Raw genomic sequence first — 22804 nt, 5'->3', positions numbered from 1 at the left:
CAGGTGTCTTTTGATAGCATTATCGCAACCAAGTTAAACGAGTTGTAGACTGGTGTAACGAAAACAATCTGTTCTTGAATGTATCTAAGACTAAAGAAATGGTTGTTGATTTCCGTAAATCACTTAATGTCAAATATCCAATATTTATTAATGGTATATCAGTTGAGTTTGTAGAAGAATTTAAATTCTTGGGTATTTATATTTCAAATGATCTGAAGTGGCATATTAACACACGTAACATTATTAGAAAGGCCCAAAGAAGAATCTACTTCCTACGTAGACTTAAATCATTTGGTATAAACTCTGAAATAATGTCGTCCTTCTATAGGTCAGTTATAGAGAGTGTAATAACGTATTCTTTAACGGTATGGTTCGGTAGCGCTACCGAAAATGAAAAGCGTGACCTAAATAGAATAGTCAAGACCGCATCGCGTATAATTGGATCTACACAACTGCCTTTGGAGAACATATTTTCGGATCGTCTTCTGAAAAAGGCAGTGGCTATCAAAGATGATCATTTTCATCCGGCCTCTAGTATGTTCCAGTTGATGCGCAGCGGTCGGCGATTTCGTTCTATTAAGGCCAATAAGGCACGATTTACAAACAGTTTCTTTCCAGGATCTATTAGAGCCTTAAATATGATGTAGACACTTTTTTTGTAATGTTTTTGTTTTTGAGTTCGTGTTGTGTCCGTTGGATATTGTGCTCCGCCAACAGAGCAAACAGAATTTCTATGTTTTTCCTAAAACAAATGATAATAAATGATACTTGACTTGACTTGACTTGATTATGATAGATTACATGGAACTACTGTAAAAGACATGTTGTGCTGTAGTAAGCTTATGTAGAACAGCTACTTTACCCATCTTTGCGAAATTTACAAACACATGCAAATAAGGGAGATTTTTGACTGCCATGAAATACAATAATCAACAACAAAAATTCAGCAGCAGGATCAGGACCGTAGAGTATATCATAGTGTTGCAGTTATTTTTCCTAATGATCGTACGATCAAAACGGTACTGGGTATGATCAACTAGCATTCATGTTCCCAACTAAAATAATAATAATAAATAGATTTATATAGCGAATATGCGCAGACAATAAAGAAAAAGAGTGGAAACCAAAAGGAAGAGGACAAAAACAGCAAGCTAGCACCCAAACCGGAGTATGAGGATACACCATCACTGCTAACTGGAGATCAATGTGTAAATACCCCAGTTAGCATTGGTTAAGTCTTGATCTTTTCAGGGATCCGGTGCCTCCTAGCCTAGAAACCATAGACGAAATACTGATGAAGAAATCAATCTGTGTCGACTATAGAATGGACCCGAGACCTGACTATCTTCGACTTTTAAATAATAGAAAGTTTTGAATAGTTTGTTAAAACCGACTTTATATTTGCATATGACTATTTAGAAGAAGTAACGGCCTCTTAAATCAATAGGTGGTAGATAATTATGGAATCTGGCTGCAACTATAATTGTTATGGCAGAGGAATTTCCTGCTTAGTATTTTATATCTTTGCAACAAAAAAGTTGAATTTTATCTGTGCTCTTTACATAAATCGATAGCAAATGCATTAAAGGATGATCATTTAGACATGAAGTAAAGATTCTTATGTCTGTTGTAGAGATTTAATAAACAAACATGCCATTTTCTGACTTAAAAGGATATTTTCTGTCAATTTTGAAAACCATAAAGGAAAAGAAAATAACAGATAGAAAAATATTACTAGAAATTGAAAGTAGGGTAGGCTGTTTGAGGTGATTTCAAATTGAACATTTGCATTTATCTTACTTGCAAATGCAAAACAGTATGCTCTAAAGGCTTTCAAGCTGAGTGAAGCTTTGTGAACCCGGTTTTTTTAATTAAAAATCATGTTTGCCTGCACTTGTCTTATATATCAGTATATTGAAAATAAGTCTTTAAATTTAATTTGTTTATTAGGGCTTAACACAAAAACCTTGGATCCCGCTATAAAAACAAAATGTATTATTTTATATTTATAAATCATACTGTAAGTTATAGAAACAGTGCTCATATTTGGAACATGATCTCATAATCGCGTCGAGCATAGCTCATTGGCGAAAGTTCAGTATTTTTTAGTTGTTAGAAAAAATGTCTCTGGCGGGATTCGAACCTGCAACCTTTCGCTTACAGGGCGAGTATCATACTCATACATACTATTTTATATTTACATTGATAACGTGTAATATAACAGATGGAGATTGTGTGATGCAGAAGAGGAATGCAAATAATAGATAAAACTAGTTTACCTACTTCAGTTTCATTACACATTTATCTCATAAATGTGTCATCGGTACTTTTGATATTTGTGCAATTTCTGTTTGATGATGTTATCACTAAAGTTATCAACTTATACTAGGCTGCAATAGAGATAAAATTAGAATTGAATTAAATATTAATTCAGGATAATATGTATGCCTATGTTATAGAAAATATGATTTGTGGAAAGGAAAATTGGGAATTTGGAGCAAATGTATTGAAACTATCTCCCTATCTATCTTCTGTACATAGAGAGAAAATGTAGAAAGATGTTTTTGTTTTTCTTTCTTTCAATCAAAATAACATTTATTTCCTTCATTCATAGGCCCCGTTTCTGCTGCCAAAAATATACCGTATATATACGGTATATTTTATATACGGTATATTTTTTGGCAGCAGAAATGGGTCTCATAAAAAATATACCGTATATATATGCGGTATATATACCGTATAAATATCCCCATCGTTTGTGGATATTATACGGTATATTCCAAAATATACCGTATATTTCGTACCCCATTTCTGCTGCACTCAAAATATACCGTAAATGTGACCCGACTCGTGACACGAGGTCAAAAACTAACAGAGCGCGACGCGTTTGTTTTGGTTTTTCTGCTGCATTGAAAGTTGAAACACACGTGTAAAAGCAAGCAACAGATCAAAATGTCACTGTGGACCGAACAAATCACTATTTTTGCAATTCAATTGTGGGGGGAAGCGAAGGTTGGGGGGGGGGGGGGGAACTGCATGGCAACAGAAGAGATACCGAGATTTTAATTACAATAAATCGAATGTTCTTACACGACAACAACGTGATGTAAAATCATGGTAAAATACTGTATAGGCCTAATAGAAAATGGAAATTAAAACGGCAATATAGGATAATATAGCATAATATAAACTCAATTTGAATAACAGAGTTTATTTATAGTGACATTTCTAGATTGTGCTTGTATGTGCGGTGTAAATTCGTTGCCACTTCTGCTCATTAGATTTAAAATAGAAAGCAATGCTGTCATGTAACCTCACTACACGAGACTCTAGGTCAATCCATACTTCCGTCTCACGAAATGCATTTTGGGTAATGAAAGCCAACTTTTTTACAACCCACCCACGAAGTATGTGCAGCGGAAACGGTGCACGAATTTCATATACGGTATATTTATACGGTATATTTATACGGTATATTTTGGGTTGGCAGCAGAAACGGGCCCATAAACAAACACGGAATATATTCTTACAATATGCAAACATGAAAGAGGCCCAGATTTAAAAAAGCAAAGCTTGTGCTGAAAGTTTCCAACAGAAAATAATACTAAACAAATACAATTTAAAACAATAATAGGCCTATAAACTTTTTAGTACATAAATTAAAATAAAAAACTAGTGTTTTATCTCATATTTAAACATAGTTTAGATAGATAGTAATCTTTCAAATTAGAAACACAAATGTGCTAGGTGGATGAAAATGATGTTTCACTTCACAACATTCAAAATTAATTTAACGTTAAAAACGTAAAAAAGAAATTTATTCCCATTGTTGTCCTCCAAAGTAATTGCTCAAACAATATTATTTCTTATGCAAAAGATTTCAGAAACTTTCATAGATAGAAATATAATCTTAGATATCATGCACAATAAATGTACTGTTAGTATAAGTATTGGTTAAGTATAGGTGAAAAAAAGATAAAATCTGGCTTATAAAATAATTATGGGAGGACCTTGTACAACTTGTTTTAGTTTGGTACATCATAAAAAAAAATTAGTCTTTTAATAAGTATAGTATATTATATGATTAAAATTAAAGAAACAAAAAAGACATCACAATTAAATTAATTATTTGTATTCAGATTTCAGTTTCATAGTTTCAAATATTTTAGATCCCAATATCTTAGATCCCATGATAACTTCCAAAGGATACAGCAGAATAGTATTATAATTTGACTTTCTCTTTAAACCTTGCTACATTATTTCATGGTGGTTTCAAGTGGTTTGTACGCGTGGTCATGTATCAAATATATCCTATTGTATGACAAGTCGTCATTGAGTACAACCTATTGTCAGTTATCAGTTCATTGTGTTTCCTTGTTTGAGATGAAAAGATGACATATAGGAAATACAATCTCATTATAGATGTATTGTCCCTCAAAAACATGAAAAATGAAGATTAATTAAATCAGACTTTGAATATGTTATTTTGTAGTTTTAATTAAGAAAAAAATGGAAAAATATAATGTTTTCACTTATAAGATGACATAATAAATATTTAAATTCAACCAAAATCCATTGGCTAGCAGCCAATTTGACCATTTTTTGCTTTAAATTACATTTTTTTTTCAGGTAAATATATTTTTTTATCAAATTTTTGGTCAAAGTGGATAACTATTATGTTACATTAAAATGGAATATTTAACAAAAATTTGTGTAAGAATTATTTTTTCAGGGGATAATACATCTTTAATAATCAACTATATAATAATTAATATTTTATGAGTGCAATGTTACAAACAATTTCATTCGGTGAAATTATTTGTACCATTGCATGATAGGCCTAAATCTTCGTGAAGGCAGTAATTAAATTTTAAAAAAAACTTGAAAGCAAATTTGCACATGCTTATCGTTAGCGTCTCAGTCAGTACCACAGTAATGATTTGTGTCAGTTTCACAGTAATTTATTTAATTTAGTAGAACAGTATGTATTGCGAGTGGCACGAAGCCTAACACTAGCCCTTCATTAACTTATAGGCCAACGGTAGCAATACTGCCGCCATCGTCTAGCTAGGCCTAGAGAAAGAAAAACGACCGTCTATGTTTCATCTGACATTGCCTAGAATTATCCAAACCAATAAAAATCTGTCGTCTACGCTTTATATCTTTGTAAAACAAAAAAGTTCCTGTGATTTTAGCTAATTTGCGAGGCTCCCAGAAAATTGTTTAGGGTTAGAACGTCTATTATAGTTAAGTAATTGTTTTGAAGATTCCGCTATCATAGAATTCAGAATAAACTGATGAATTTTAGATTTGTTACAACAATCTGCTTGCCGTATCTATAGTTGTTAATGTTAACATTTTTTTATCAAATATGCAGTAAATGTTCATATATAATTTAGACAAATGGACTTTGTCAGTTTGGTTAGCGCGTAGTTTCAAACATTAACTATCACCTAACTGTCATTTTTTTTATAATGAATAAATATTTAATTGACTATCTATTAGTATGTAGTATAATTTATAGTTGACAGACATTAAATAAATTATAAGATTTAAATTGATCTATTTGCAAGTACTGGATAGTTTATGCTTTAATAACATTACTTGTGCTTTTTTAAGTGTATCAATATGAATCATATATTTGGATATTTTTATTGAATTTAACCTCAGAACAAACTTAGATTATCAGTAAAAAAAGTTTTAATTAAAAGGATCAAAATTTTGAATTAATTTTATTAAAATTGTGTAATTTCATCGTTCACGTCCACATGGGCTATAGTCGACTGGTGCTGTCAGATATGGATATGACGTCCACTAGTTCTCAGTCAGAAAGGGAAGGTAAAAATTCCACTGAACAGTCTCTGTCAAAGTTCCTATTTATTAATTGACACCCTCTAAAATGATGAAGTTCTCATTTTTGGAACGTATTTTCCAAATATGAGGCATGCAATACCGTACATTTTATTTTCTATTTGTGTCTTGTATAAACATATTTTTTATATTGATTCTTTTTTTAGATCTTATCTAACACAATCTTATTCTTGGCTGTAAATTTGGCGGGAGTCTTCACGCACTATCCTACTGAGGTTGCTCAACGTCAGGCATTTCTAGAAACAAGAAGATGTATCAAGGCAAGGTTGACAACATCACGTGAAAATCAACAACAGGTAAGGCACTATTAAAAAATAATCTGAAAAATAAACACTGTAGACAAATATTTTATCAGATAATATTATAATATAACTTGAATTTTACACTTTAGGTGTTTTTTATTCAACTTCAGATTTTTATTTTCATTCTATACAGATACAGATACAGATTCATTTATTGTCCAAAATAATAATGGAAATTACAGTGCTCATAAACCTTGGCTTGCCTAACATAAATATAAATCAAACATTTTACAAATTTGAAATTTTAGTCCATAATTAAAAAAAAAACCAGATACTTGTGTTGCCCTAGTGTGAATGGCCCATCTTGCTCATCATTCAGTTCAGTGGGTTTGACCATGTGACTGATGGGTTGACACATCAGTAATGTACTATGAAACTTGGTTTAATGTACTAATGACACTTGATTTAGTGTGCTGATCCACAATTGCAATGGCATTAAGACACATAAAACCATGCAGATAATTATATATTCCAATTTCTTTTATTGTATGATATTTTATATGATAAATTATTGCTTATTTGCCAACATTTTTTCCAATTTAATTTTTTCGCCACAAGAGATTAGTTTGTATTCTGCACAACAGAACAATGTTATTATATGAAGTTCATTATAATGCATTTTACAAACAGTAGTATTTGGAAAAAAACAGAAATCTACTTATACATATTATTATTATTATTATTATTATTATTATCTATATCTATATATAAATTTACGTAAGGGCAAAAATCGGTAAATCATGCGTTATTTCTAGAATGTTTACTCAATGGTATATAAAGTTGGTTCCTACTTTCGGTACTAATTTTAACCACCTGATGTAACCCTGTCTACTAATTAAATTGAGTTCGATAATTAGTTATTGACGATTGGAACGAATTTAGGTTCAACGATTTGCCCCAAATAGGGGTGTTTTCCGATCGTGGTATACACTGTCTAATGGATGTCAATTTGAAAAATACCCGCACACAATAATACGAGGACACTTTGCATTTTCCTATCTCCTCCTACGATAATTGTTTTTAATAGCTGAAAACCGGTTGAACAGTTCGAGTACAGCATCATAATGTTGAAGACAGGCCGATTTTCTTTAAAAAATGCTATTTTGATACATGTAATATACGTTTTTACACATGTATTGATTTGTGATGAATGGAACATTCCAAATTATTTGGTTTAACCATAGAGGTATAGATTAAGATTTATGGGCCCCCTTGGAGAATAAACATAAATAGTATTGCAATGCACTTTTGATCGCAATTTGAATCGCAAATATCTTACTGTGAGTGTTGGTACTGTTAGATATAATATAAACAAATATACAAATAAACTTTATTACTGTGAGTGTGGGTAGGTCCTACTGTTAGATTATAAACATATAATATACAAATAAATAAACGTTATTACTGACAGTTGCTTCTCAACGTTTGTATTAATTAATAATTTAAAAATATATAAACGTACGTACGTAGTGGTGTATCGTTACATGTACTTTACTATTTCAATCGACTATGACAGTGAGAGTTTTAACAAAGTATTAAATCGTAAATGTTTTACTGTATTTAGTGGTATATTATTTATAGGCCTATAAAACATTAAAAACAATATTTCATTACTGATGGGATAAGAATATATTTTAAAATGTTTCCTCTTTGTACCTATCTTCTTCCCCCATCCCTCAACCCTTAATGTTACATACAAAACACAAATTGGGTTTGTTTAAATGAGTCCAAATAAAAAAAATTGACTCATTTTGTTTCTCTCTCGGAAGTAATTCCCAGGGTGCTAATTTTAGCTGACTACATAAATCATCGTGTATATTTATTCGTTTCTGTAAACGACAATGTATTATAGTCCTGCAGTACGTACATTTGAAATCTCCATTTTTTTCTCGCTGGAAAATACTGTGTATTCGAGAACCATCTGTGGGCACGACCTAGATGGTACGCGAGCGAATTGAGCGTGCCATCTAGTATATATAAATTTACGTAAGGGCAAAATTTGGTAGATCGCGCCTTACTTCTAGAATGTTTACTCGATGGTATATAAAGTTGGTTCGTACTTTCGATACTGATTTTAACCACCTGATGTAACCCTGTTTACTAATTAAATGGAGTTCGATAATTAGTTATTGACAATTAAAACGAATTTAGGTTCAACGATTTGCCCCAAATAGGGGTGTTTTCCGATCGTGGTATACACTGTCCAATGCATGTCTATCTTGAAAAATACCCGCATACAATAATACGAGGATGCTTCGCATTTTCCTATCTCCTCCTACGATAATTGTTTTTAATGGATGAAAACCGATTGAACAGCTCGAGTACAGCATTATAATGTTGAAGACAGACCTATTTTCTTAAAAACATACTATTTTGATAGATTTAATATACATTTATACAAATGTATTGATTTCCGATGAATGGAACATTCCAATAATAACTCTTTGCTTTAACACAAGTACCACCAGCTGTAGGTAAATTTATTGGCCCTTGGGAAATTAACCTAAAACCTATATATAGATAAGTATTGCAATACTTGGACATTACTGTAAATGCGTATTAACATTTGTGGTCGCCATTGAATTTACTGTGAGTGTGGGTACTGTTAGATGTATAACACAATCATGTACAAATAAATGTATTACTGTGAGTGTAGGCCCTACTGTTATATAGAACGTACAATATACAAATAAACTGTAGTACTGACAGTTGCTTCTCAACGTTTGTATTAATGAATAATTACAAAGAATATAAACGTTGTAGCGGTACGTGTATCGTTACATGTACTATGCTATTTCAATCGACTATGACAGTGACAGTTTTAACAAAGTATTAAGTCGCAAATGTGTTACTGTATCAAGTGGTATATTATTTATAGGCCTGTGAGTAGGCCCTACTGTTATATAAAACGTACAATATACAAATAAACTGTACTACTGACAGTTGCTTCTCAACGTTTGTATTAATTAATAATTACAAAGAATATAAACGTAGTGGTACGTGTATCGTTACATGTACTATGCTATTTCAATGGACTATAACAGTGACAGTTTTAACAAAGTATTAAATCGCAAATGTGTTACTGTATCAAGTGGTATATTATTTATAGGCCTATCAAAGTGAAAAACATAGTTCGTTACTGAGTAGATAAATAATATATTAAAACATTGTTCTTCTTTGTACCCATATCCCCTTCCCCATCCCTCAAAACTAATGTTACACACAAAACACAAATTGGGTTTGTTTAAATGAGTCCAAATAACAAATTTGGACTCATTTTGTGACAAGTTTCTCTTTCGGAAGTAATTCCCAGTGTGCTAATTTCAGTTTAATACATAAATCATCGTGTCTATTTATTCGTTTCTGTAAACAATAATAACTATTATCGTCCTGCAGTACGTACAAAAAAAGCATTTTTTTACGCTGAAATTACTGTGTATTCGAGAACCATCTGTGGGCACGACCTAGATGGTACGCGAGCGAAGCGAGCGTACCATCTAGTTATTATAATTATAACAGAATTATGTACTAATTGCAAAATATGAAATCATGTGATTGATTGAAATATATATTTATACTGGGTAACCTCTTCAGTCAAAGACTGGTCTCCCAGAGGGCCCAGTTGGTGATCAGTGGATGTGATGTACTAATACACCGGGGTAACCCCCTACTCGTCTCGAAAGATGTACTAGGTTCTTTAAAGTGCACACGAGCTAGATGTGTACACTGGCCCTACGGTTTATAGTCCTTATCCGAGAAGACTCGTTCTACCACCAGAACCATGGAGTAAGTGAGCCTCGAACCCGTGCCGATGTTATGGCTACGTAATTACGGTTCCACTGTCTTAACCGCTCGGCCACTGATCATACTACATGCCTACATTCTATGTTTGCTTACCTATTTATTTGTTTCCGGAGCTCAGCATTTGCTGGATCCAGGGTCGAGGCTAGGCTATGCCTATAAGCCCATCTTGAAAATGACATATCTCAAATATGGCGCAAATTTTAAAGGGTGCCGGTTTGAGACCTGACTTGAATTGAGTAGTTGATCTTGAAGATACTACATCCTCCGGTAATGAATTCCATAGTATGATTGCTTTTCGACCAAATGATTCTCTCATCCAATTTGTGCGAATTGTGTGAAAACTTTAAATATTTTTAATTTGAATGAAAGACCACATGTTCTGACATCTTTAAATAAATAATAAATACTTCTGTGCACTTTTTGTTTATAATTTTAAATAATAAAAGCATGCTTTAAATAAAGTATACAACGTAAAGTTTAAATATAAAATGATAACTGCATTGAAATTAATAATATCATGAATCATGAAATGCTTCAATTTTAAAACATTATATTATTATTATTATAATTCAATTATTTTTCACTTACTTCTTATAATTGCAGGAACGTTTACTTCTGTCTGTGTTACCGCGTCATGTTGCCATGGAAATGAAAGCGGATATTGCAATCGACAAAGAGTGTGTTCAGTTTCATAAGATATACATCCAATGTCATAACGATGTTAGGTAATTTAATTTTTTTTAATGACTTGATTATAAACATATTTTTCAAACTGTTTTATAGTTGACGTATGTTTAGTTACATTTTGTAAGGCACCTTTGTTTTGAATAATGTATACATGTGTGGGAATAAGCTCTGTCTCACAGCCTAATTGGGCAGAGTTGATCACGGGTGTGGACAATATTCATGTCACATTGTACAACTGGAATATTTAATTTTGCTCAATTGTTGGTCCACGACGACGGGGCTGAGATGGACCAGTACATAGGCCTAACTTCCAAATGATGTACTACCTGTAAGCCACATTTATACATTCGACCACTAGTTTTAAGTCCCCTGTAGTTAAGTTAAGCTGTGCAGTACTCAGGACAGTAGCCTGAATTGGTTATTTTTTATCCTTTTTAACATTGTGTATTTTCTCTGTTTTTGTAAAGAATACTTGAGAGAGAGTAGATCAAAATTGTTTCTAGCCTTTTCTACACCATTTCTCAAATACTAGACTCGCTTCTAATTTTGATTTGTCAGAATGTTTTTTATTACACTCTTTATAATCATTGCAGTGATTAGACAATTGGATTAATGTTTACCATTAAAGAAGATTGCTCGTTAACTTGGATTTAAACGTATTAATATAGGTATTATGTATTAAGATAATAATTATACACATGGGAATATAAAGTACACAATTTACATCCAATTTTACTATCTATATACTGTTTTGTATTGTTACAATTATAAATGTTATTCTGTTATGATTTAAATGTAATATACCAATCTGAGCTGAACACAAATTAAATGTAAGTAATTAGTTACGAGACAGTAATTATTCCCTTGGGATAAAACAGGCAAATTGCTAAATGATTTACAGGATGATCTATGAGTGTACTGTAAGGAATGACCATATTCAAGTCATTCATTAGGGGTGAATATAGTTGTTCCAGAGGCCTCCAACATTGGAACTTGGAGGGCCACTTAGGTTTCTTAAAACATTATGCCACTGGCATTGGTAATTCCCTCTCATTGAAATGTTTAATTCATAATTAAATTTAGGTTACATACAATATATATTGTGGAATTCGGTAGTCGAGTGGTTAGGACACTTGAATGTCATACATGTACATAGAGACCTGGGTTCAATCCCCGACAACTCCCAGTCTACTCGGCTTTAAATGAGTACATAGTTGAAAATACTAGGGCTGAGGATAAGGTGGCGTAGAAAGGAACTGGTTACCCTACCACATAATGCCAAGGCTTAAGTACCTTAGGCTTATCCTATGTTCAGAATTGTATACAGGACCTTTACATTTACCTTTACAATATTTAAGTTAAACTATGGAATAATGCTGTGTATTTTATTGTTTCAGTATTCTGTTTGCTGACATTGAAGGCTTTACTAAACTCTCATCACAGTGTACCGCTCAAGAACTTGTCAAGATTCTAAATGAGCTCTTTGCACGTTTCGACTGTTTAGCGCAGGTAAAACTACAATCAGTACATTTTAATAGTTATTTTTTATATTCTGAACCATTGCCTTTAAAGGGCTTTCAATGAATTACATACTTTCCAAGTTAAAGATAAATTGTCCCCCTGAAACAAAGTTTTGTTTAAATGTTTTTATTGAATATGCAATTTTAATGTCATGACATAATAGTTATTCACTTTAACCAAAAAGTGGATGAAAGAAAAACAATTATTTACCTGAAAAAAACAGTAATTTAACACAAAAAAATTGAGGTCAATAAATGGATTTTGGTTGAATTTAACTGTTTATTTTTTATTTTTATAAATAAAAACAGTTTCCGGGTTTTTTTTAAACTGCAAAATGGCCTATTCAAAGTCTTATTATTCTTCATTTTTCATATTTTTGAGGGCACATCTAATTAGCTCTCTACTCCAATATTGGTTATCTAGGTAAAGCAGTACTCACAAACATCACTTCCTGTTTGTGTAATTCCTTTATTCTCGATAAAAATATGACAATTTGTTATTTTAAATTCATCTCTGTGATACAAAAGTTTTGAATACCATGCATTCTAATGATTAATAGAAGTTTCAGTTAAAAATCTTGTTTTAATATACAATACCATCATTTCTTTCAACATAAAAAACAACTAATTATTAACCCTGACAGAATTGCTGATCATACGTTTGTCAGTCTATCATCCCTTAAAAAGATGTTTATAAGTGATTGTGGAACTTGGACATGTCTACTCACTTGTTTTGTACCAAATGGGCAAATTGAAGTGTATATACACAATTAGTAGAGGCACTACTAATTGATGATAACTTTCATTAAACCACATGTTATCCTGTTCATGCCCTTCTGACTTCTATCGATTTATACAAATTAAATTCTTTGTTTTCTTCAAGTAAAAGGAAATTAAACATCTTCAGAGCATCCTTGGTTCAAGGGTTTCATACTCTAAGAGATATACTCCTTTGTCTTCCTCTGTAATTGATTTTAACGGTTTTAAGTGAGTGTGTTATAATTTGTAAAAGTACCGTTAAACCTAATATTAATGTACAAATAACAAATGAAGGAGAATACGCTTTGATTCTTTCCTTCTATCCGATTTATTAGTTTCGTATTGTACTCCTGCATCAAATCATTATACAAATCATTTAAAGTACAAGAATTCAAGCCCTGCAAAATATAAATAAACAAATAACAACCACTGTGTCTAACAGTCAATTATATCAATAAGTAAATAATGTACCAATCCAACAATGAACAATCACAATATAATAGTACCTCAAGAATATACAGTACAACACCAAAATTAAATAAGAAATTAATATACTATGCATAGTAATTCCTCTGTTAAACCTTGATCATAGTTTGGTCAAATTCGCAGAGTCACCAGCCAAATTAACTAAAGTCCAATGGTTACTTTTACCGACCGCTGCCTGCCCAGTTAAGAGGTAACCATTGTCTCGGTTAAACTAACCATACTGGCTAAAAAGTCCAATGCGAATGTGTGATGTGAACGCATGTCCTTCACCTTGAGTCATTGTGAACGTCACTGTTAAATTTTGGTAAAACTATACTGCAGTTAAATTTACTATTTTTCAAGTCCAGTGCGTTATTCTACTGACCATTATACTAGAACTGTTTCAATAAAATACCATTTATAAAAATGTCACCATCAAGTTTAATAATAATCAACTCTCTTGAAACTAGAAACATTGAACTCGCCTAAAATGTTTGGTATTGCTTATTAACAGTCTATACCACTTTTTATTTACCATTTCTAATAAGTAATGATGTTGTGTTGTTTGCTCATGTTTAATTTTATATATTTTTAATTGTGTAGAACTCTTTACGTGGGATTATAACCCTTTACGTGGGATTATAACCAATGTGTAGGTAACCTCTGACACATTTGTTTTGGCAATAATTACACTCTGCCTGGCTTTCTAACACAATTACTCTGGATTTAAGGATGAAGATTGAGTCAAAGAAATTACACTTTAGTCTGCATTGATCCTAAAATTAAAAGTTGATTTATTAATTTAAAGTATGCTTAGAACTACTACGTGACTGGACACTTTAATGATTCCTGCTCTCTTAATTACTGTCGACTTCAGCCTACCTGTATAGCTTCAAGAGTATTTTCACTGCGCTAAATGCGTGTCAACCATGGAATTCTTATAGCTACTAACCTTTGGAATTGCCTCGTTACATGTCTGGTTGGCGTCATTAAAATTAATTCAGCATTTTGATTTTATTAAGAAATAATTTTGTATTTGTTTCCGGCTATAATGCAGTTCAGGATGCCCTACAAATTATAATATAATGGAACATTATAGATACATAGTAGAGCAGCCTAAACTGGTGTAGCCTTGTGTCCAGGGGGCATCCTAGTTCAGTGGAATATTACAGTATATAGATAACAAAAGAAAAATAAAAAGTTTATGAATAATAAACTGTTTATATTTATAGGTGCATGATCACCTTATCCTCTGGGATTATCCTCTAATTTGTATGATCACTGGATATAGTCAACCTCAATCTCACTCCTGAGAAGATTTATTGAAGATTATTGGGTTTAACCAATTCATCTTTAAGCTCCTTTAAAGTTAATTGGTATCAACGCTTTTCCAGCTCCTTTGTACAGTCAAGGGTATAGCCAACTTCCCTCTTCTTTTTACTGGATTACCCAACCATCTCCCTCTACTTTGTGTTTATTTACTTTCTCCAACTCCTCTTTTATAAGATTTGCTTGATTACCCAAATCCCATCCCTCCATTTTGTATGGGTATAGCGAACCTCAGCTCTCTCGCTTCATTGAAGATTACTGCTTATAGCAAACCTCTCTCTCTCTTACTCTTTTGACACTTCTCCCACTTTGTTACAGGATGTTATCTATACTGGATTATCTAACCCTCTTCCATCCTCTACATGATATGGTTACTTCATTCCACTTCTTTGAAGGTTACTAGATATAGGAAATCCATATTATTGTAGTAGAACTTATGTCTTCCACTTAGGAAAATCATTGTCTTCGAATCAAGATTCTTGGAGACTGCTACTACTGCGTGTCAGGACTGCCTGAAGCTAGGTCAGATCATTCACATTGCTGCGTTGAAATGGGCCTAGATATGATTGATGCTATAGGGTAAGTAACACGTAGTTAATACTAGCCTCATTTCATTTTGCAATGTGATATGTACAACACGTATGAGCTATAGGCTACGTACATATATTTTTCGTATTCTGTTAATATAAATGTTTAGCTATAAAATGCATTGATAATAATTTTTTTCACAATGTTAATGTTAGCTAGTTTGAAATAAAAAAAGTAGGATGCATCATCCAAAAATGCCATCAACAATATTTCAACATTTATAATATTTTGCTTCTAAATTTTTCTTTCTTTTTTATATGTCAATTTTAACCTGTCTTAGAGGTAAAGTTAATTTGCATATTTATGCAAATTTGTCCAGTTTCCTATGAAAGTATTCCAGTATTCTAGCTTTTATTTAAATTGTAGTGTCAATTTATGTTGAGCTCTACAATTAGATTCAAACTTAGAATTTTCTTTTGAATTCAAGCACTGCCTCGTACCATAGAGACATTAATATAGTGAACTATAATATCTCCATATTTCTTTTGAGAAGCACATGCTATAAGGCAAACTTATACCCATTGAAGATTCAAGTATAATCTAATTAATTAAATAATTAATTAGGTTATATGCATGATATGCATATAACCTCTTGATTCTGTCAAAACCTTTATTTATTTATTTATTCTTTCCTTAGCACTATTTTGTCCGTGCATTATCTTAGCATCAGTTTAATCTAGCTAAGTCAAGTTTTCAGAGTATATTCCTCATGGCCAGGAATCGATGTGGTTATATTTTTACGATGCATAATAAAAAATTACGCGGTCTACGCGCGATTTTACGAAATCACGTTTGTAATCATATCTTCACAAGCATGAATCACAATTAAACAACATTTGGTACTCATAAATTTCAGGTCATATTTCATCATATGGCAATAAAATTACGTGCGTAGCGCATATAACGCTTGCGTACGCGCGCTTAAAATGTTCAAAATTGTCAAAATTTATTTTCGATGAAATTAGAGTACGTTTCAGGCAATTTTAAGCGTTTAAAAAATTGCCATGAGTGCGCAGATTTTTGCACGCGCACTGCGCGTTAAACGTTAATGCGCACTCTTTTTGCCCGATTTCTGTTTTACAATCTTTCTTTAATAATATCATCATATTTGATTCAGGTTTCAACTCGAAATTGCGTTATACGAGCACGTCAAAAGTGACTGGCTACGCACGTATAAGTTAACAAAATGGTGAAAATATGCTAAATTTTAAAATTAATATATATCGTCAGAATGCAGGGGAACACCTATTTTTTATTTCATTTTCTTGAAGTGTATGTATCATATGTATGATTTATTATCAAATAAAGAGAACAAAAGTTGATTAAGTCATCATTAATTGCATATTAAATTTAAAAAAAATAATTTCGACAATCAAACAAATTATGACATTTTCTTAGGCCAAAATAACAAACTTAACATTAACTTTCTTCCTTCAAAAATTCATATATTAAAGTTAAAAGTATGTAGTTTGACAGTGCATCATTTGTATACATTTTAAAGATGTCATCATAGTAAAAAATTATAATTCATTTCGGTATGTAATAATCTATTTGCATGAAAGTGGTTACTGCGTAGTAAATACACGGAGGAATTTTTCTACAACTTTTAGTCAGTTGTGTACGGCTCGGTGGTCTGTGCTCGTGTCTATGGCATTCAAGGTACCGAGATCGAGTCTCACCTTGGGAAACGAAATACATTTTTTTTTTATTATCCGTATTGTTTGTTCAAATTTATTTCTTAGTGTATAGATTATACACATGATTTATAATGAAATCTAGATAAAAATTAACTTATGTCTTTATTATTATGTAACAAAAAATGTGGTTTATGACATTATACGCATATGGATCTTTGATCGGATTGTGATATCGGCTATGGTGTTCGCGTTAGCAAGGTCCTATCATATATTATAAATAATTAAAGATTCTGAGAAAATCAATCAATCAATATATCGTTTAAAAAATCAATTATCTTTATCTAAATCAATGCATATAACCTATAATTCGTCATAGTGACGAATTAAATCTAGTTTATTATATTATTATTAATTAAAAATCTTAAATTATTGTCAATATTAAATTTTATTATTACTATTTTGATTAAAATTGAATTATCTTTTTACAGGGTTGTGAGAGACGTGACTAAGGTAAACGTGAACATGCGTGTAGGCATCCACAGTGGGCGTGTACATTGTGGCGTGCTAGGTCTACGGAAGTGGCAGTTTGATGTTTGGTCAAATGATGTGACTTTGGCCAACACAATGGAGGCTGGGGGTTTGTCAGGGTAAGATTTTATTGATATTATTTATTTTTTATGGGTTTTCAACCATTCAACCAGTGGGTGTGCTCGTTTAGGGTGCGTGGTTCGCCTTATGCTGACAATTTACCATAGCGAAGAATATTCAATGTTAACTTGTGATTTAAAAATGAGTTGAATTATGCAAATAATTTTTTGTTTGTCAGTGGTTTCCACAATCCAAAATGACTCTTCAATGGTAAAAGTAAAACTTTGAAATTGATAGAGTAAATACTGTACGTAGCTCTTAGCTAGCAAATGCATTCTTCAGTCTATGTGGTCGGTATTGCCTTGGTTTTTTCAATGTTTACCACCAAAGGGGGCTTCATTTTTGTTATTTGAGGCCATAATGATACATTTACATCGTACCATGACTATTTATACTTTACACATGAGGTATATTGATTTTGCTTTAAATTCACTGAAAGTGAGTTTATTATAAAATTCTGATATTTAATGGCATGGCCAGAACTTGAACAATGGACTGTGGAATTGGTAAGCCAGTGCTATTTAACCTCAATTTTTGAGTGTAATGATTCAATCCACTTCAGATTGTTAATATAGAAATCGTCTGTATTAAAGTAAATAATCTTTTTTCCATTACTATTATCTCAATCATTTGAAATAAGTAAACATGAAATGAATGCCATCACAGAAAATTCCTCCAGAAAGTTTGTTGAACACGGATGCTTCTTTCCTTTGAGTTTTCACGTTTTACGTTTGCCGAAGGTTTACTTTTAGTATTAAAACTCCTACCGCTTTATACAAGCGTATTAGTTGTTGTGTTTGGCTGTTGCGCGGTTGTGCTTAAAAGATAATCAGCATGGATTTAGTAATATTCTAAGAAGTCTTAGTGTCCTAATTGCATCTTGAGTGGTTAATAGTGATGTATCACTGAGATGTATTAATGACTACCTTGTGTTGAGTAGTGGCTAGCAGTGGCTAGTGCATTTGGTCGCTTAATGTACTGTATGTGTTTGTCTTGACTGGCAAGTTAAAATGTGAAGTGCTCTGTGGAGCATTATCTGCTAATAAATGAAACTTGAATTTATTATGTAATCATTATAAATAATTAATATATATATATTATTCCTTAATGATTTGTTGTTGTTTTTACCATTTTACAATCAGTTTTTTTGTTATATTACTTGATATAGTTTCCCTGGGATTAGCAACAATATTTTTATAAATGTATATGTTGTTTACAAGGAAGAACAATGCATTCGTTTTAATAATGTTCCATAACAATATAATTTGTGTATATATATTTTACATATTTCCAAGTCATAATTTAAGATGCACATCTTAATTTTTTAATTTATTATTTGAGGGAAACGTTTATTATTCCAGGGACGCGTTTATTATTCCAGGGACGCATTTTTTTTCGGGGGAGGCGTTTATTATTTTTGTTGTAATATGGTAACATGTAAAAACAAATAATTATACCCGTAGATATAAACAATTACAACAGCATTAACATAAAGAAGTGATAAAATACAGAAAAAATTGTATCAAAATGCTTGGTAAATTGTAGCATGTCAATCAAAGCGGGGAAATTTTTGAATAAATACGTTATCCTTTTATTTAAAATCCTAAGCAGTATATTTGAATAGAAAATCATTTAATATCTCTAGAGCGAACCTAACAACAATTTTTAGCATAGCAGTTTGTGGATTTAATACAGATATTAAATAAATTTGAAGGCCATTGTCTAATTAGATAGTAAAAATATGACGTATTGTCCATTTAATTTGGAACATAATTACGGGAAAAAATTATAATTATACTGATGGATAAATCAATTATCTAAATTAGAAAGGAAGATACAACCATGATACAACCCAGCATTGCGGAAATGAATTCTCATTGACTATAATATACAATAATGAATATTATTATGAGTTAAAAGATCAAAATAAATACAAAACATTTATAACCATAGAGACATTATAATGAACTAATCTTTATATTATAACATACAGAACTGTTTTATAGAGAATAGTGCCATCTCCCCACATTGATTCAATGTTAAGAGGCTGGGCTCTCAGATCTCTCCACATTGATTCAATGTTAAGAGGCTGGGCTCTCAGATCTCCCCACATTGATTCAATGTTAAGAGGCTGGGCTCTCAGATCTCCCCACATTGATTCAATGTTAAGAGGCTGGGCTCTCAGATCTCCCCACATTGATTCAATGTTAAGAGGCTGGGCTCTCAGATATTGATAGAGTAGAGTAGTACAGATGGCACACACGCAGGTTGGCATTGAACCATGCTTCATTCACCAACATGGCATTTGGCCACAAAGATATGAATTTCTTTATATGCCATGCCAATTGTGTACATTATGTGTTATCTATGCAATTCATTGTACATTAAAAATTGTCATAATTTTTTTTATTGTAGCCGCGTACATATCACAGACGTTACCAAGGATTATTTGAACGGAGATTATGAAGTTGAACCAGGTCATGGAATGGACCGAAACAGCTACCTAAGAGATCACAATATAAACACATGGCTTATCAAACCAAAACATCCCAGAGTGGTAAGTGTATTTTCTATTGCTTTAGCCCCTCCAAACTAGAGATTTCCTCTAACAAAAGGCATCCTCCAAGACTCACTAAGATTTCCTCCAACTAAAGACTTTCTCCAAATAGAGATTTCCACAAACTAAAGAATTTCTCCAACTAGAGATTTTACAATCTAAAGACTTTCTCAAACTAGAGATTTCCACAAACTAAAGACTTCCTCCAACTAGACATTTCCACAAACTAAAGACTTTCTCCAAATAGAGATTTCCACAAATTACAGTCTTTCTCCAACTAGAGATGTCCACAAACTAAAGACCTTCTACAACTAGAGATTTCCACAATAGAGATTTCCACAAACTAAAGACTTCTTCAAATAGAGATTTCCACAAACTAAAGACTTTCTCCAAATAGAGATTTCCACAAACTAAATACTTTCTCCAACTAGAGATTTCCACAAACTAAATACTTTCTCCAACTAGAGATTTTTACAATCTAAAGACTTTCTCCAACTAGAGATTTCCACAAACTAAATACTTTCTCCAACTAGAGATTTTTACAATCTAAAGACTTTTTCCAACTAGAGATTTTAACAATCTAAAGACTTTCTCCAACTAGAGATTTCCACAAATTAAATACTTTCTCCAACTAGAGATTTTTACAATCTAAAGAATTTCTCAAACTAGAGATTTCCACAAACTAAAAACTTCCTCCAACTAGACATTTCCACAAACTAAACACTTTCTCTAAATAGAGATTTCCACAAACTAAAGACTTTCTTTAAATAGAGATTTTTACAAACTAAAAACTTTCTCCAACTAGAGATTTCCACAAACTAAAGACTTCCTACAACTAGAGATTTCCTCAAAGTAAAGACTTATAATCTAATTTTGTTTTTTTTAAGTCATTAAACAATGTGAATTCTGAAAAACCGAAGCCAGACAAAGCTGCAACACAGCTTGGAGCTTGGGATTCGGACAGACCGTTTTTATTCCTGCCTTCTGCAGGCAAGGAAACGCACGGAGAAACCAGGGAAAAAAACATACACCAAAAGTAAGTTGATATTCAAGAACAATTAAAAATTGTAGTAGCAAAAACATAATTTGTTATTCTTTTTTCTTCAATTCAATCATGTGTTTTGTTGTGTTATCATTCATTACCTTTACAGGATATAAAATTATCTGTTTTGCAAGATTCTTTATGCAAGACACATCATAAAACAAATAAACAAATAAAAATGAAAAGAATTACCTATAATTAAACAATTCAGTGTTCATAAAGTGATGTGTCTATATAAACAGTGTCTTGTTTATACTGGTATTGTAAAACTATTTTTGTATTGCATATCATTAACAATCAAGTGTGCTTTAATAGAGCCTGAGATTGTTCATAAACACTATTAAAATGCAGCATCATTTATCTAGTGTTTTTGTAAGAGTAAATGTACAGTACCACACAGAGATTTAAACTCTAAAATTGACTTCCCTCCGCTACCTTGGTTGTTCATTTCCAATCAACTCCTAGTTCGTTTAGATGCTCATTAATTAACAAAGCCCACGGTAAATGCCAGGGTTGATTATTTTACATTACAGGATTTGAGACTATAGTGAATTGTTCATTTTATTATTTAGTTCACATAACAAGACTTAATTCTCCCTAATATAACTTAAAATAAATGCTAATTGTAAAACACAGTATATTGATAGTTTAGTTTACTTCTTCTTAAATCATCAAAATTAATTTAATTCAACAAAAGAAAACAATTGTGTTATTGATTTTATTTTATACAATATGTGATTTCAAGCGTTACTACTCAATTTTGCTGTGATTGTTATGGGGATTGTTAGCATAAAATAGTAATCATAATTTTAGTAAGATTTCTGTCATTTGATTGATACAAAGACAACAAAAAAGAATGGAAAGGAGGAATTTTAGAAGCAGTTAAATTCATGAAGATGAAATTATTAGGAATCTTATCACACAGAAGCTTAGTTTACTAAGACTGAAAAAATGGAAATTTGTAAACTCAGACCGGACATGTCCAAATGTCAATGTGCAATATGTCACATCCTTTTAAATGCTCAATTCATATTATTAGACTTGGTCTTGAAGAGGAACAAACAAAGAGCAATCCTGAAGATGAAGTAGATGAGTTTTTAGGACGAGCTATTGATGCCAGGAGCATTGACAGATTACGTTCAGATCATGTAAAAAGAATTACTTTAACATTCCGCAAACCTGAACTGGAAATAAAGGCAAGGCATTGTTTTCTTCTACTGATCTCCTGAATATTAACAAAATCAGTTTTAGATAAAATATTTTTCAAACTCATGTTTCCTGTCTGAGTTATGTTATTATTCCTGTATTAAATTATTAGTTGCTAGAATGCGTGACGCACCTCTGGTAAACTTTGAATGCCTGATTGCGTGATTTAATTTGTGGTGAATTTAAACGTGCCATTTAACGTGTCAAATACTTTGATAAAACTCATCAAATTTGTTGTACAATATGTAAAGATCACAAAATCGTTAACTTCGTTGGAACGTCTTTTTTAAATACCTTTAATTATCTTATATACTTTTCGTTGAATCCAACTTGTATAATAATATCATTACCAGTTTCAAATTCAACTCCTAGTAAACATTTGCATATAA

General features: G+C 31.8%; 1 protein-coding gene across 1 annotated transcript in view; it reads left to right on the top strand.

Annotated features, from left to right (window-relative positions):
- LOC140054247 (adenylate cyclase type 5-like) overlaps nucleotides 1–22468 on the top strand; it is a 36731-nt gene extending 14263 nt beyond the window's left edge. The window contains exons 3-10 of the mRNA XM_072099169.1: nucleotides 6018–6167; nucleotides 10581–10702; nucleotides 12062–12173; nucleotides 15189–15316; nucleotides 17451–17609; nucleotides 20026–20167; nucleotides 21055–21203; nucleotides 22249–22468. Of these exons, the coding sequence (XP_071955270.1) occupies nucleotides 6018–6167; nucleotides 10581–10702; nucleotides 12062–12173; nucleotides 15189–15316; nucleotides 17451–17609; nucleotides 20026–20167; nucleotides 21055–21203; nucleotides 22249–22438 (1152 nt within the window). The 3' untranslated portion in view covers nucleotides 22439–22468. The remainder of the gene's footprint in view (nucleotides 1–6017; nucleotides 6168–10580; nucleotides 10703–12061; nucleotides 12174–15188; nucleotides 15317–17450; nucleotides 17610–20025; nucleotides 20168–21054; nucleotides 21204–22248) is intronic.
- The last annotated feature ends 336 nt before the right edge of the window (nucleotides 22469–22804 follow it).

The sequence above is a fragment of the Antedon mediterranea genome, chromosome 1 (genome assembly GCF_964355755.1).
Source record: "Antedon mediterranea chromosome 1, ecAntMedi1.1, whole genome shotgun sequence".
NCBI lineage: Eukaryota > Metazoa > Echinodermata > Crinoidea > Comatulida > Antedonidae > Antedon > Antedon mediterranea.
The sequence above is the reverse complement of the archived record's forward strand: the minus strand, read 5'-3'. Positions and strand labels throughout refer to the sequence as shown.